We start from the raw sequence: 17,440 nt of genomic DNA on the forward strand, positions 1-17,440 counted from the left end.
AAGAACCACATTTCACTGTTGAGGGCATATTCATAGCTATAAGCTTAGTTAGCTGGAAAAAGTTTCAAAACTGTTTGTATGCTTGTTCCCAGCTTCAATAATTTAATATAATTCTTAACTTTAAAAAATAAAATGCCTTCATTAACATGATCAGTCAGTATTTGCTAACAAAATCATCCATCTAAAGATGAACCATGATGGGAATCACCCATCTTGGGTCTTCTAAATAGCATGTACAACAAACACAGATTTGTAAAACTTCACTGATGCAAAGCTCCAACTACAACAGAATGCTTGTTACAGGGCTCAATGTACCAATCAAACTTAGTTTAACAACAGTTAATGTCAAGCCAAATAAACCAGCTACATAAACAGTTATAAAAAATACATATATATCTACTGGCTTGACCTTTGTCACGATAAGAATTTTGAAGGTGAGCATCTGGATAAAATTGTATAGTGTGACGAGTAAATTTTCATGACTGGAAACTAATCTGCAGTAGTTCTGTGGGAATCACTTAAGAGAATGATCTGGTAGCACCTCTGCAAAAGTCATTGATTTTGCATCTATTTACTTATGACTAGGACTTGCAAGGACAAAATCTGTAAACTCATCATCTCTCCCATCATGATGTTGCTGCAGCCATAATAACACATGACTCAACAACCCAAGTGACTACCTTTCAACCATTCCATTTGTCTGCAAATATGTGAGAAATCTGACAATGTACACACTGAATGAAACATAAGATATCAGTCATATTATCTTCGGCCTAAAGTTGTATTTCAATACTGACTCATTTCATGATGACATCACAGTATTATGCTGATGCTATAAGGTCAAAGCGACACCTCAGGAAACATTTGTCTTTTCTCTGCTGACCATTGCCTGTAAACTATTTGTGTCTGACAAATACGTATCAAATGAATTCACTAATGCTAAGGTCACAGCTGATTGCAGTAAACTGGAAACCTCATAACCATGATCTTTTGAGTCCAGTATCAATCATCCCAAAGGTAATGCCATCCAAATTAAATGTTCAATGCCTTCCAATGGACACTTAAGTTCACAAACACACCCAACCTAAGCAATAGCTTCAACATGCAGACATTATGCATCACAAAATATGTGCAGTTTACAGCATATGAGGTACTCCTGTAAAGCTGGTCTGGTTACCCGACTAACTCCATTGAATCTAATGTGAAACCTAGATCCAAAATTAAACACAGACAAGCCAGTATTTGGAGTTTACTGCAAAATATCATTTCCATAATTTGTGCTTTTATCCCACAAGTCTGTATTTTTAGGGTCAGTTTTGTAAGACCTGTGGTGAAGTCATAAGGGTTAGCAGGTCTGGATAACCAGGTTGGATATTTATTTTATATTTTTTTTAAAAAAAAAAGAGTTTCCAGGAGCTCCAAAGTTTTCAAGGAGTATTTTATCACATGGAAATTGAATGTTCTCCTTATTTTCTTTTTCTGATCAGAAAAATGATTCTCACATCCGACTCGACCTCCTGATGAGATGTTGTCCGTTTAAAAATACTTTCACCAAACACTGATGCCAGATAGACCAATGGATAGAGACATTATGACTGCTACGTCTCACCTTTTGGCACATTCGTCAAAGGTGAAACAAAAATAGACATGAAAAATAATGTAGGTATAAGATCTGAACTAGAGTTATTAGTGTGCCTTCCTCACTACAGATTTGTTCAACAGGAATTTAATTAAACAGGTAAACTTATGCTGAGGAACCAAAGTTAGAACAATGGGCATTCAGGGACCACAACAATCTCTAAGTGACAAAGCTGAATGCTTGAAATCCCACTTATTCAAGGTCTTATCAATATCCTGGTGCGTGTTATACAGCAATCCTCACTATAAGACTCTTCAATATAACACCATTCCTGTTATAAGGCATCTATGGGCAAGGAGCCCATTTCATTAAGTAGTAGTAAAATTATGTGCCACGGTCTTCAGTATGAGGTAGTCTTATTATAAATCGGTATTCTCTTTGGTGATCCCATGGATAGCATTATAATCAAGCAATATGGTATTTGCATAAAATCCAATATCCCAAGTTATACTTCAGAAACCCAAGCTAGCAAGATCAGAAATTTATGGACATAACTCCTCTAAATGACACTGCATGAAATGCTGGAAACTAACTCAAGGTCTCATCAATTTTAAAGATACATGTCACTTTTACTAAATCCAACAAGTCTGAAATAAGTTATTTGGCAGGGATCAAAGTCAGGTGGATGAAAAATCAGAGGGCATAACTGTTGTAATTAAGTTTAGATGGAAATCAAGCTCGTTCAGGATCTCATTAAAATCAAGATTCACACCAAATTTGGTTGAAATTGAGCTAACCATTGCAAACTTGTGGTTACTAGGACAGTCGATCATTACACTTTTAAATAATTTAATAGAATGCTAGAAATTAAAGTCATTCAAGATTTCATTAATATAAAGCTACATGCCAAGCTGGCTGAAATCCAACCCTAGAACAGGTATGCTATGGAAATCAAAGTCTAGCAGATGGACAACCAGTTAGCACAATTCCAAACAATGATATCATTGAAAGCTGTAAACTGAATTCTTTCAAGATCTCGCCATTGTAGAACTACATATTTTTTAAAATTAAAAACCAACAATCCTCAGTAAAGTTGAACTTCAAAAACAAACATTTGGTAAGTCAGGCAAACAAGGGCTATAACTCCTCTAAATCTCTAAATGACAAGAAAGGCTGCATAGCAACTCCTTCAAGGTCTCGTCATATAAAGCTGCACACCAAATTTGTTCAAATCCAACAATTCCCAATAAGCGATCCTGCAGAAACTAAACTTCTGATGGGCAGACAGATGGACTGACACAATTACTGTGCGGCTCTGCTAACCTCATCAAGTGGACCCAAATACAGCGAATGTATGATGCAGATTGAGACGAGCCACTGTATTCAATCTATTCATGCCAAACCTTCAAATGTCAGAAGCATCAAAATGATTCCCAAAACTGAGGGGCATTTATCTGCAAGAAAAGACCTTTGTATTACAGTGAAGATAAAACAGAAAATTTTAAATGTACATACACTGTCTTTTTGTCCTGCTTCATCAGCTTGTTGGTAAATTCACAAAGAACTTCCAGGAAGGCCAGGCAAGGAGGCGGTGCATTAGGGTCAGCTTCGGCATTAGATAAACTGAACAGAATACCTTCCCTGAAATCATTACAATTATCTTCATGATAAAATACTATTAACAAAATCATGTAAACACAAACGACAAAAAGATTCACTGATTCTCTAGGAACCAAATGAGAATTTCTACTCCTCCACAACAGATCTTTCGTTTCATTCTTGTTAACTGCTAAGTATTGGATCCATCTCTGATATTTGTATGAAAGTCCAATATATCAAATATGGTATCAAAATTTATGTTCTTAAATGTTCAAGTTAACATGTTTACATGATACATGATACACAATCAACTGTCATGGCCTTTGGCAGTGAACCAGATTTCATCTAAAGAAGTTTCCCAGATTATATTAAGGTACACAAACATGCAACATTTGGCTAAATCAATAACTATTTTTGGGGGAAAATGTTCTTGATAATCTACAGACATATATACAGACTGGATTGTTTTTATAAAAATCCACTGATAGGTGTTTGTGTTACCATGCTCACTAGTCAGAATAGCAAAAACCTAAGTAAAGACTATTGACCTCAAAATCAGTGTCGCTGTACTGATGATCAACTTCCTTATTGGAATGCAAAAGAACACAAATTATGCCAAACCACTGTCTTCATTATATTATTCACATTCTGGGAGATTGCATCAATATTCTTTTCATTTAGGACCAACTATATATAGTGATAAGTATTTTAGTCAACAACTCTTCCAAGTCACTGGTTTAATTTTTCTTGGTCCTTTTGAGACCAGACCTCACATTATTTCTTGTGGTTATTATGTGTTTTGTACATGATCAATTCTGACATTTTGGGCATATCTTTACATTCCTCCACAAGACCCACATGGTTTTTAAAGTTTGAGTGTGTCCCAATACACGATACTTTCCTTTATTTGCTAAATTTATATAACTCGCACAGAACTTACTGGAATTACTCTTCGAAGTATTGTTGATCGTACAGAATAGGTTCTTTTCTTTATCTGGAGTGTTCAATCAGACACCTACATTCCATATAACTTGAAATATACAGACTGGTTCTGGTAAAAGGTATGTGTGATAAATGATTTCCTTCTACTGCTAGATGCAGTATCTAGCAGTGAGAAGGAAAACATATAGCACATGTTTATATTACCAGAACAGCCAATGTCATATTTTCTTACCTCAGGGTAATTTTATTTCTTAATGATCATCTTAAAGGCAACACAGTAACCTCAGTAAACCAGAGAAAAGTGGTCATAATTTCAGGGTGAGAATTGAAGAAGTTAGCATCTCTGAAACTACATTCATTACTTCACTTGCATTCATTCTGCATTACAATTTCATTTAACTAGTAAAATTACCTGTTCCATGATCTGTAGGAACATCAAAATCTTCGGATGACTGTGGGTAATCCTCCCAACAGTTTATGTAGAGTTGCAATAACAACCTTGTATAAATGAATGGATGACTGGTCATCGCAAAAGCTCTTCTGGACTAAGGCAAGTTCATGCTAATTTCATATGGTCTTTGTAAGAACTGCACAATAATTATAATGCTAAAACCAATCAACTAAATTTGTACCTAATTGATTGCAATCTATTATTGGACAGGATGGTTCTCTCTTTTGATTATACTACACAATGACAGCAATGGCCAAATTGGAAATACGTACCTATGCATGGCAGCAACTGCTTCTCTGTTTTTGACCTGGTCCAAGCCAAATGACAAGGAAAACCTCCTGGCCAATTCCTAGTGATAACAAGTGTGACAGAAAATAAAGATGTAAAACATTTGTGCTGAAGTTTTATACTCAAACTAAACACTTAATTAGATATGTAATGAGTAACAGCAATGAACAAGGTTCCCAACTTTTTGAAACAAAAATTACTTGTCTTTAATATGCTTTTTTTCTGAATGAAGTAAATTTTAAGGTTTTACTTATGGTCATTACTGTACAGAATTAAAATAACATTTAGCCTTAGAAAATGAGCATTTGGATCTGATATATGACCATGTATTAAATCACAGATGTGTCATTAGATGTTTCCTTAGAAAACAGAACCGTTGAAATTCATGTAAATTTACAGAATATAAATATGAACTTTATTCGGCATAACTGCATATGTTACTGTGAAGAACGGTTTTCAGAAAAGGGATGTTTTAAAATTCCTGAGCCCTACTTATATCTGGCTGGTGCCTTAACATCTACTTTCAATGTAATCAGACTAGATTTGAAGCAGTCATTGCAAAGGACACAAAGAATATGGGATTATGCAGAGAATATTACCTCAACAGCTGGTATACTTTTACTTATTTGGCAAGGTCTGATAGAAAAATTAACTGTAACGGTGAGCTTGGGTTGTGGTGTTTACTATTTTCAATAATGTTTAGTTCTGTGTCCCCAGTGCAAACTAATAAAAAAATAATCAAAGATTTATCACAATACATTTTCTGTAAATTTACATATTGCTATACAGACATGATTTGGGTATTTGGGGTCCTCCCGCATAGGGTCTTGAGAGGCAGTGCCCCAGATCTGGGGGTAGGGAATGGGACCAAAGGCCTCTGCGAAAAATGCATTTTACAATCATAAAAAACTGCTCCTGGTGCAACTTATGATCGTAATATATAACAAAATAATCATTTGAAAAACTAACAAACTTACCAAAAGTTTTCAACTTGACTTTAATAATTTCACAATATTTACTGTCACATGAATTATTTCTCCAATACTATTGGTGCTTAAGTTATTTCATGTGCATGTCAGTGTTCATATCGTAATAAAGTCACAATAATTTCTCAATTTTTGGCAGCAAATATATTATACTTCTCTCTTTTCATAACAAATCTAAAATAAACACCCAAGTACATCAACTATATACAAATAATCCCACATGTTCACTGTTCTTTTTCTCCAATGGACACAACCTGTTGATGTGCCAGTCGATCTCTTTTTCTGGCTTTGGCAAATATTTCTTTAGTCTTCATTTTTGACTGACTTTTGTGGCTCAATGTGCAATCATTTATTTTCCTTCTCAATGAGAGCCTTTTTCCTTCCAAGCTGGTGCTTGTATTGGTGACATGCAGTCCGCATATTCTGACAGAGAGCTACGTCTGATTTCTCATGCAAGAAATCTTTCTTCTTATAAATTAACTGCACTTTTTCCAGATGCCTTCTGAGCTTCAATTTTTCCATAAGCAGCTTCTTTTGCAGGTGCTGTTCCAAACTCTTCTAATCACGATTACTGTAGAGCAGAGGTCACAAAATGCCAGTCCTCTAGCGTTCAGTTTTCTTATGAACTGACCAACTAAATTTCCGTAGACTTTTTGCTCCAGCCATTCCCATTTCCATACATTTTTTAAACCTTTATGCAAACATCTCATGTCATGGCCTCTCTCAACAACTCAGGGCGCCATTTTTTGCAAGCACGCTTCTTCTTTCCATTGCCATCAGTTTCTATTACACGCTAACTAATATATGGAACAAATAATTTACAAGGGTCATTCATGAGTATGAAAACCTGGACCTGGAACAAACACAAACAAGCCAATATCCAGATTCAATCATATTTTGATATATACTTTGCTATTATTTAACAAATTTATGGGCTATGTATATAAGACTTCCAATCAAATTAAAAGAGTTGGCAGGTCTGCTAGTTGGGAATGGCAGAATAAAATGGGTGTCCTTGAAATAGGTGGAGGATCCCGCAATCAAAGTTGGTAAACCTTTGTTATTGTGCAGAGTCCTCAGATCATCCATGAGATCTGACCAAGCCTCTCAAGAAACAAAAACAGTCTGGCACCTACTGGGAGGCTGCCTCAATCCCCAGGGAAGGAAGGATCCATATACTTCCTTCCCCAGCACTATCAAACTCATCATTAAAAGACCGGTGAAAAATATTTTTAAACTGGGTCTGACATTTTTAGTTTAGTAAAGGAAGCAATAGCTCTTTCTGTATGCAGGTGTTTCTCCACTGGTTTAGCCAGATCCAGAACAAAGCAAGGAATAAAAGCAAACAAATTCAGTCACAAATTTAGCTGATCTCACAAGTCTTGCGAGGTCAGTAAAGAGATTAACTCTCAGAATAATGCCTCTTTAAAGTTGGGATGGCCTCAAAAAGTTTTTGCTGTACCCGAGCAAAATATCTGATCTCTCCAAAGAGGCATCCCTGTGGATGTGGAGAAGTTCAAAAGAATGTACCAATGACATGGAATGTAGCATCTCTCAATATCTTGAGAACTGCTTTCAACAATATCTGCAAAGCAGCCAGAAACTATGGTTCCTTTTTAAACAGACTCATGGCAGCAGCCATAAAAATATTGACATTAGAGTTGAAACTGAATTTTGTTGTACAAGCAATCAGTGGCTAAGTCTCAAGAAACTGTATGGCAAGACAAACATATTCCTTGCTAAAATCCTCACCTGGGCATGTACGAGAGTTCATGATGGCGGGTCTTAAGAGGGTCATGAGGTCGAATGGTACGTAAATTGAGGCAGAAACAAGAGGCTGAGGCATGAAAGACAGGACATTCCTTGTCTTCTACTATGTGGCACCTCATGGCCTTGCATCAACTTTTGAGTGTTTGTGTGTGATTTGGATTTTTAACGTAGCTTTAACAATTTTTCAGTCATATCGCTACAATGTCTGCAGTGTGGCAGTTTATAGTGAAGTCTAGCACTGGCATCTTGTTGCAGACATGTAGCATGATGTCCCACCAAGTCACATTATCCTGAAATCAGGCCGACCAGTTCTAATACTAACCTCGTAATGCTGAGCGCCAAGTCAGGAAGCTGCTAGTACCATTTTTGTGAGTCTTTGGTATGACTCAGCTGGGGATCGAACCCATGACCTCCCGCATCTGAGGTGGAAGCTCTAACCACTAGCCCACTGTAACGGTGCAGCAACTTTTTATTTAGCTCACTCACCATTGCTGAGTGAAGATACATCGGAAGGTCCCATTTTGGCTGTGCCCTGGAGAGCCTCTCTACATGGAGAAAATACTAGTGTCCGAAGATCCTGATGGTTGTAGGCATAGATGTGGGAAGGTGGTGGTAAACCTCACGTAATGTCCTGTCAAAGGTCAACACTTCCCCTGCCTCTGTCCCCTTTGTAAGGTGGAATGAAGATGGAGGCCTCAAAAAAGAATGACCCAACACGATAGGACTATGCAGTCTAATCTCCACCATAGAGAAGGGGGCCTTGGACCTCCCATTGGACCTCCCATCCCATCATGGATCATCAAAACTTGGAACCTATTCTCAAAAGGGACTGAATGGTAAAATGAAGAAAAAACAGACAAATATTGACCAAATCCCTCTCCCTAAACCTGTGCTTCAAACCAAGTGCCATTCCATGGACCTGTTGCACTGGTGCAGATCTGGCAACCAAGGCCATCAAAGTAAGGAAGTTGATTTCCATAAGTCTGACCAGTTTTAAGTAATGTGTAACAAAATATCACATACTGCTATTGTAAAGACGGAAAACATGTAATTTAAAATGTTAAGTATCTGAAACTGATACAGTGATGGTAAACATTATGTTCAATTGAAAAGTTAGAAAGTACATGTAGACTTTACTTACATCTAGTACCGTTGCACAAGCTTTAGTTCCACCCCTTATGCAGCTCAATGGATTGTTGCCATCACTCAACTTGATGTAATTCTTGGACATTTTTGTTTAGATTTCACAAGAAAATGGCAATCATATCCCTAGTCCTACAATGTAAGATACCTCCCATGACATTTGTGTTTTGGTGGGAGGCATTTTATATTGTAGGACTATCATATCTCCTGCCACGAGATGTACTGTGTTTGGATTTTTAATGTAGCTAAAACAATTTTAGTCATATCGCTATCATGTCCATAGAGTGGCAGTTTATAGTGATGTCTAGCAATGGGGCATCATGCCACCAACATGTTGCATTCTGTCCCACCCAGTCATATTATCCTGACACCAGGCCAACCAGTCCTAACACTAACCGATCCGAGACATATTCAAATCAACACAAGATGTCCAATAAATGCAATCAAGTCCCTTCAAGCTTTTATTCACAAGAATATGATGATTCCTTCTGTACAGATTAAGACTTTTAAGAGGTTTATGTTCCCTTTCATCTTCAAATATATTGCTTCTTGGATGTCATTTTTAAAAAATTCCAAAATCAACAGTTTGAGCATGTAGACACTTTGCACAAAACACTACATTCAGTTTAAAGCATCTGAGGTACTACTGTTAAGTTAGTCTGGTACCTAACTTCAAATCTAATATGAAATCCAGATCCAAACCAAACACAGCTTAGCCCCTTCTCCAGATTTTACTGCAACAATCTTATTTATATAGATTCTGCTTTTATTCCACAAGTATTTTATAGGTCATTTTGTAGGACTTGTGGAAAAATCATTAGGGTTGGCAGGTCTGTTGTTGCTAAGTGACTGGGAGATTTGTACCAATCACTATACCAGGCACCAGTGACCAGCATTTGGTGACAGACACGTAGTGACCATCACTTAATGCATCACCATCACTTAATGCATCACCCAGTGACTGAAAACTGGTGACTGGCAATTTACATACCCTAGCAAAAGCCACCTGACATCAGACACTGGTGCTCAGTTGACAGGTGACAGACATCTTTTCACTGACACACTCCCCACTGCCTGATACCAAGTGACTGTCACTGGGCAGTGACTGGTCAGACAAAGAAAACTTTATTAGGGAGTCTCTGTAGAGACCTAGACTCTGATAAACGAGATATCCTCAATTTAAAAACAGATTTACTCTTGCGAGAAAACTGTGCTCCTTGCAGTTGGAAGTCTGGACTTGAAACTAGGCAAGGGCTTCTTCCCTACACCAGAAGTGTGGAAAAGCCCTGTACAGGGACGAGCTGAGGATAACTACTTCAAAGGAGCTGACATCTTTCTTTAAGGTGTTAGTGATCACACCCATACAGGAGTGGTCAATTTTGAAACCACCCACCCCCAAGAACTACGGACCCCTCCCTCATGAAAGCTGGATACTTCCCTAATTTGCCTGATCCTGCTTTTATTTCTGATAGGCATTCTGACTTTCCACTAAGTCTCATACCAAAGGCAACAAAATAGATGTACGTATGCAATGCATGCTCAGCAGGTAGGGGTAGGGGTTTCAAAGAGCTTTATGACAACATTTATGAACCCCATGAGGCAAATGCTGAAAAGAAATAAAAATTTAACTGAGCAAGAATTGGTCGAGTAACCCCAACACTAAATGTATGCATGGATTAGGAAGAAAATATCCAATATGACTGAAAACAAATGGCATGACTGACTACAGAAATGCCAAAAGAAAATGTGCATTACACAAATATTTCATGCACATGAAAAACATGCGAACTTCATGAAATCCCAGGAAAAGCATAACAATATTCTGTACAACAAAAGTTGGATAAGGTATCAGATTGGGATTGTTCTATTTATAGTTTGCCAATTATCAACTGCAGGAGTAAAAAATCTCCTTGAACTCAAAACTGGTGCCAAGAATAGATATAGAAACATAATAACAGCAGGAGTAATGTATTAAACTAGACATTCCTTACCTTAATCGACTGAAAAGCATCTGATGATTTATCAAGTTGGCCTCCTTGTTCATCTTGCAATTCTTTGAACAACTGAAATAGATTAAACTATGTTTAACTAGGGAAATGGCGAGCATCTCACATAAATATAGACCCAATTTTCCATATCTCACCCCTACTATCATGATGGGCTCTAGTCTGTGGTCCAAAACCAAAGTGCAGAACAGCTTAACATTTTCATTTAGAATGAACTAGCAGCCATCAAAGTCTTCTAGTGAAAGCCCCATCTTAATATGACCATTCATTAAGGAGAAATAGCAATAACAGCGTTTTCGTTATAGTATTCATTTTGGATTTGCAAGCAACACTATTTTCATTTAAAACAAACTGGACATCATAAGAAGTATTGTAACTGAAAACCTTCAAGCTGATGTGAATTTCCATTCTGGAGTAGATATAACACTATTCAAGACAGATGACCTGGCAGCCATATCAGACATCAAGTCAGCAACATTTTCATTCATGACCAAGTAGACATCATAATAACCCATGTTCATATGACTACCCATTCATGAGGAATAACAATAACTGAGGTGGCCATACCGGATGTCCAGGCGGCATTATCTTCATTTAGGTCTAACTAGACCATGGGATGAATGCGCAAGTATAGTCAGTTGAAATTCCTTTTTGAAGGTTTTTCACAACTTTAGCTTGATTGATTTGCGCATCAGCTATTGATATTGTTGTCATGACATTCCATGCCATTTTCAGCACAAGATAGAATATATATGGGGCTAGTATAACTAGTGGAGGAAGAACCTGGGAAAACCCTGGAAAGAACCACCAACCCACAAGAAGCTATTGGCAAGCTGTCTCATCAACCCACATCAGCCGAACCAAAGACTTGAACTCATGCAGGCAGCGATCTGGAACAATGAGCTCTTTAGACTAATTGGGGCCCTTTGAGCATCAGACAAAGTAGTGTCATCAGCAAGCACGTCAGTTGATGAAACTGTATTTCCTACTTTTAGGGGTAGATCATTTATGAATAGAACAAATAACAATGGCCTAGATAGAAACTTGTGGTACCCCACAACTTATTTTATTTTCAGATCAGTATCCATTTAGAATTACCTCACGAGACCTGTTGCTCAGGTAGGATGTGAAACACTCAAAGTGTATCTTTACTACAATGATAGATTTTTAAACATTTCAAGAAGAAATTTACAATCTGCTAGGCTGTAAGCCTTTCTAAATTCAACCATTATGGTACCAACTTTCTTTCATCTAAGGCTTTCAGCCACTTGTCAGTCCTAAAATGCAGTTGCACAAGAATGGTCTTTTCGAAAGCACAAACATACATTTTTTGTGCAAAAATGCACCCCAGAAGCAACAATGATCCACAGAGTATGACATCTAATTATATATTGTAACTGACATTATTATTACCTGTGTGAGACTGCTGGCAAGAGCCTTGGCTGTGGCAACCTTGTTTATTTCCCTCGCTTTACCTAACGTGGCCTTGATTATGTCACCATAATCATTGTAAAACTGAAAAAGAAAATTATTTTCATACAACTAAAGCTCTTCATTTATGGGCAGGTAATATGAGTAATCCTACAATGTAAGACACCTTCCCCGTTACTGGTGTTTTGGGAATTGCTGCCTTACTTCCTAAATAACAGCATTGTGTAGCATGCTCCGAGGTTGGAACAAGAAGCCAAATTTTCAAGAATATCTCACACACTTGGCAGCCTATATGGATACTTTTCTACAATTTGAAATCACATTGCTTTAGTTAGGGTTTACATACTCTGATGTCTTTTTTTTTTCTAATTCAAATTCAAATTCTCACACAAGCAAATGGAAGTGTTTTAAAAGTTCTACTGATTTCAGTTGGCTGAAATACAATGGAAACCAGGAATGTCAAAATTGGTTAACAGGATAAGTCTTTTGAATGAAATGAAGCTAACACTTTCTTTAATATTTGCATATTTATATTCATTTCCTTAAAGAAACATACTTCAACTTAGTCTGATTTCAGAATTCCTGGATCCCATTGCATTTAAGCCAAGTGAAATGTAGGTCTTCATATCTTGAAAACTTGTCTTCTTGTCTGTGTGAGAATTTGAAGTTATTGAAAAAAGACAGCAAGTAAAGTCCAAATAAAGAAATATGAATTTGATTTATAGAAAAGCATCAACATGGGCTGCCCAGTGAGATATGATTGAGAATCTGATTTGTTCATATTTTATTCTACCTCAGAACAAACTACAGAATGCTTTCTTCAGGCAATGAGACGGTGACCCAAATAAACACAGGAGGTATCTTACATATTGGAAATAGTAATATGAGCTGAGAGTAATATTTTAATGTTGGCTAAGTTTTGCTTAACTTAGCATAGTTGACAGATTTTTGCAACGTACTAACAGGAAATAATATGCTATAACACAATTATGCTCACTTACAAGTCTAGGCAAAGCACAAACAACAAAGATCCTGCTCTGTCATAGCATAATGTGCATGCAGATCAGCATCTATGTTATTTGTTCTACTGATTTCTCACCAATGCGACAGAGAAATCTAGCTGTTTTGCGAACCTTAGTTTTCTTATCTCAGTCTAGTCATCTCAGACCAGTCGTTGCATTCAAGGTGTCCACGCTATGGACTTTATCAAGGGATGCGACTATTGTTGTGTTATGCTTGGCGTGATGGTGTTATTTTCCAATCAAACAAACACTAACACTTTGGGACAATTAACAAAATATTTTGGGGGGGAGAGAAAAAATAACTTACAAAAAGAAGATTTAGAAAGAAAATGATGAAGAAAAGACCCCAAAAAATGGACTACAAGCTAGGAAACATCTTGACTCATGAGCAAATATCATAAATGTTTACCACCTACTGGGTACCTATTCCATGTCTACAGTATGCTTTTTGGATGAAGCTAGTTTCACAAATTATGCTAAACATGAACTAGTAATTTCAGAAAATTCCCCAAAGCATGAGTCAAAAGATCTTTCCTTTCTTTTTGATGACTGGGAAAAATAACAAAATCAGGAGTGGAAATAAAAAAAAACACTTAAGTGGTCAACGAGAGCAGATTTACAGAAAGGGATGAAAAATTTGTCACAGATTTTGTTTTCGAGCACGAAAATGTGAATACCAAGACAGTGTGACACATAAAACTACTAGAAAAGAATGAAACGCACCCTATACATGAAGTGCCGGCATCTGCCCTAAAGAGCATTCTCTCCAGATTTTTCCTGTCAACTTGTCAGAATGTTGAAGTGAATACAAGCTGACAAAATTGCTAGGTAAAAGAGGGCCTACATATTGACTGATAACACAGAACTGAATTTAAAGAAAACTGTATGAGCAAATAAAATGAGGTATAGAACAACTGATATACTTACAGTGTTAAAATGAACTTTTGAATAAGTGCAAAAATGAATAACTAATTACCCACAAAATATTATGTAATGAGCTTGAATTTTTTACATAGTTTTAAAAGGTAAATTACCTTATAAATTAAAGAACTTGACTGATAAAGCAATTTAGGCACTCCTCAATGTGGATGACAGCTGATAAGATAAAGAGAGGGGAGAGAGACGGTACAAGGCTTTTTATAAATAATTGTTACAGCTATGACAGGAAATTTTGAACGATACACAGATACAAATGCAGCTTGGTTTATGGCCCTAATTTTATCAAGCAAGAGAGGCCCTAAAAAGTAAAGAGAAAGATCTGAAGAAGAAAGGAAAAGGAAAAGGAAACAAACCCAAACTGCAGATGCCGTAATTGATGATGACATTTAACTCACTTTTGGGTCCCAGCACACCATCAGGTTTACTGAACACTTTATGGTTTAATAATACTTTGCACTTTGGGGTAAGTGGAGGGTTAGAAGAACACAGAAACATAAAGTGGGAAGACATATCATTAAAGCAAGATTGTGAACTTAAAGTAGAATATTTAGAATTTATTGAGAGACAAATGAAGACAAGGACTGGGGAGGACATAAAAAACATGAGAAATGAAAACCAAAGATGTACGATAACTGTCAAAATCAAGATACATGTCCTGCAACTATCAACAAATGTTTTATGAATGTCCAAGTGATTTTTGTAACCCTGACCATCCATTTTACCTTGCCCCTGTAACTCATGTGCATGCACAATGAGCAATCGTTTTTATGTGCACCAGTTGGTGCATGAAAGCTTAACTCGCTAATGATAAAAATGGCTATGAAAGTAAATTTGGCCAATTTGGCTTCTAAACGCATTACAAACTCGAGTGTGAGAAAATGTCTATGTCAGAAACTAACAGAAAACAATGTTCCTGACACTCTGGCTATAAACATCACTGGCCACAAACATCCCAACTCTCTCAACAACTACAGAAAACGTAGTAACAGCCAGAAATGTGTTATGTCAAATATCCTTTCTTTTAATTTTGTCAAACATCCCCATTGTGCTCCAGATGAATCAATCATGTGCAGGCAATCTTTGATGATAAATAATGCACTTTCATTACTAATCGCAACACCTGCCATATTTCCAAGACAGAAAATACAAATTTTCCAAGAAACTGTGAACTTGAAACTTCATCACTTGGTTATCAGCTAGGGTCTGTATTTGGAGGGTCTTTCATACAGGTTGGTAAGTTTACAATCAATATTAATTACAACACAAGTATGTCACAAACAGTTTCACTGCCTCCAAAGAAAAGGAGAGTTATATACGATAGTAACAGGGATCTCTAACTACCTGAGAATAACCCAAGCATGGGCACTCATGCTACATGTAACTTTTCATTATAATAATAACCTATACACTACAATAGAGGTGTAGGCCCAGTATATTTTCATTATTTACAATATAATTTTCAAAATTGGAACGGATGAAAATGAAACATTTTCTTGTAATAAATATTAACTATTTATTGTTAATTTCATATAACATATTAAATGTGAAAATACCTCAATACTAAGCAACATTTTATGTTGTTATTTTTCTGGCTCACGCATAAAAGCTGTGTACTTCCGATGGCACAGTTACACTACATTCCTCTTTAACATATTTGTATTAATCCACCGCATGTCAACATTTGCGCCTGAACTATATTCCACAAGTAAGAAGTTCTTTTTTAATTTAAAGGAAATTATGGGTGAGAAAAAGAATCTACATTGGGGTTTGGACCGAGACAAGGAAATCCCAGTTGCAGGGTTACATTATATGTCTCCCCACAAGGCTCAAGTATACAAAATAATTATATACCACAATGAGCTTAAACCTGTGTTAATATATTAAAACCTTAGTATTTTCATGTATTGACAGAAATACAATGATGATTAATAGCATGTTAATTATGCCATTCTTTCTAAGTAATGCAGAGAATTTCAGCATTTAAACTTTTATCATTTCTGCTACACATGCTCTGCATATAGCTAAAAGAAAACTCTTGAAAACAGTGTACAATAATGTGAATCATCTACAGCGTTTATGTATCTATAAATGCATCACATGATTTGGAAACCACGCGTGAATGACTAATAGAATTACAAAGAACATTAATCAGTGTAGATTTTTAAAAATTCTGAACCTAAGAGTGGAATATTTCTATCCAACATTAATACATACTGAATACAAGAAGTGTGGAAGTCAAAATGCTAACAGAAAGCATGTGATGAAAGACAGACTGGTGTTCTACACTGGAAAACTTAATCATACACATACAGGAAGAAATTAGGATATGCACTTTCAGGTACAGTCTTCAATATTCCATTGAATGACGCAAATACTAAGCTCCAAATCTGAATGAAAAATGATTCTGAGTTTCTGGTACTTACCATTAAAATGGAAAATTACAAAAACAAATCAGACCCAAATACATAACGCCTCACTTTGCATAAGTTTTCAAAACAAACAACCTTTAATTTCAAACAATTTAATTTTAAACCTCTTGGAAATACAGTAAACAGAGATTAACTAATCAGAGGTTAACTAATCAACAGGTCAACAAACAAAATAAGTGCCCCTTGATGCAACAGATTCTATACTGGAAAAAATAATATCCAGGAATTCAAGTAGAGACTATTTCTTTCAAATGCTGACTGTTGAAACCATCTCTGATATTCTTCAATGATAAGTTTTCAGGTAGAAACCCCATGTTCATATGACTATCTATTTTGGATGAGTAATAATGCCAAGACTTTCAAGATGTTTGTCATGATGGCCATACTGGACATCAGATTGGTACCATATCGGTACTCAGACTGGCGCCATTTTTATTTAGAACCAACAAATATGATACACGTGTGTGATTTGGATTTTTAATGTAGCTTTAACAATGTTTCAGTCATATCGCTCCGATGTCTGCAGTGTGGCAGTTTATAGTGATGTTCTAGCAACAGGGCATCATGCCACAGACATGTATCATCATGTCCTATCCAGTCCCATTATTCAGTCAGCAGACCAACCAGTCCTAACACTAACCTCTTAATGCTGAGCATCTAGCAAGGCAATTGTTAGCATCATTTTTATAAGTCTTTGGTATGACTCAGCTGGGGTTCGAACCTGTGACATCCCATATCCGAGGCGGATGGTCTAATCACAAGGCCACAGGCAAAACATGATAATAAGTTTTCAGGTGGAAAGCCCATGTTAATATGACTTTCTATTTTGGATGAGTAATAATAACAAGATTTTCT

At 36.5% G+C, this 17,440-nt stretch overlaps 1 protein-coding gene across 4 annotated transcripts in view; it reads right to left on the reverse strand.

Moving 5' to 3' along the window:
- The window catches only part of LOC149799841 (cohesin subunit SA-1-like), a 161,918-nt gene that overhangs the window by 50,672 nt on the left and 93,806 nt on the right, over nucleotides 1-17,440 (reverse strand). For all 4 annotated transcript variants that reach the window (XM_089959257.1, XM_089959258.1, XM_089959256.1 and 1 more), the window contains exons 24-27: nucleotides 12,178-12,279; nucleotides 10,750-10,821; nucleotides 4,844-4,920; nucleotides 3,095-3,220 (exon numbers count right to left, since the gene is read on the reverse strand). In XM_089959257.1, the coding sequence (XP_089815383.1) occupies nucleotides 3,095-3,220; nucleotides 4,844-4,920; nucleotides 10,750-10,821; nucleotides 12,178-12,279 (377 nt within the window). The remainder of the gene's footprint in view (nucleotides 1-3,094; nucleotides 3,221-4,843; nucleotides 4,921-10,749; nucleotides 10,822-12,177; nucleotides 12,280-17,440) is intronic.

The sequence above is a fragment of the Sinohyriopsis cumingii genome, chromosome 5, assembly GCF_028554795.1.
Source record: "Sinohyriopsis cumingii isolate HCF-2022 chromosome 5, ASM2855479v2, whole genome shotgun sequence".
Taxonomy (NCBI): domain Eukaryota; kingdom Metazoa; phylum Mollusca; class Bivalvia; order Unionida; family Unionidae; genus Sinohyriopsis; species Sinohyriopsis cumingii.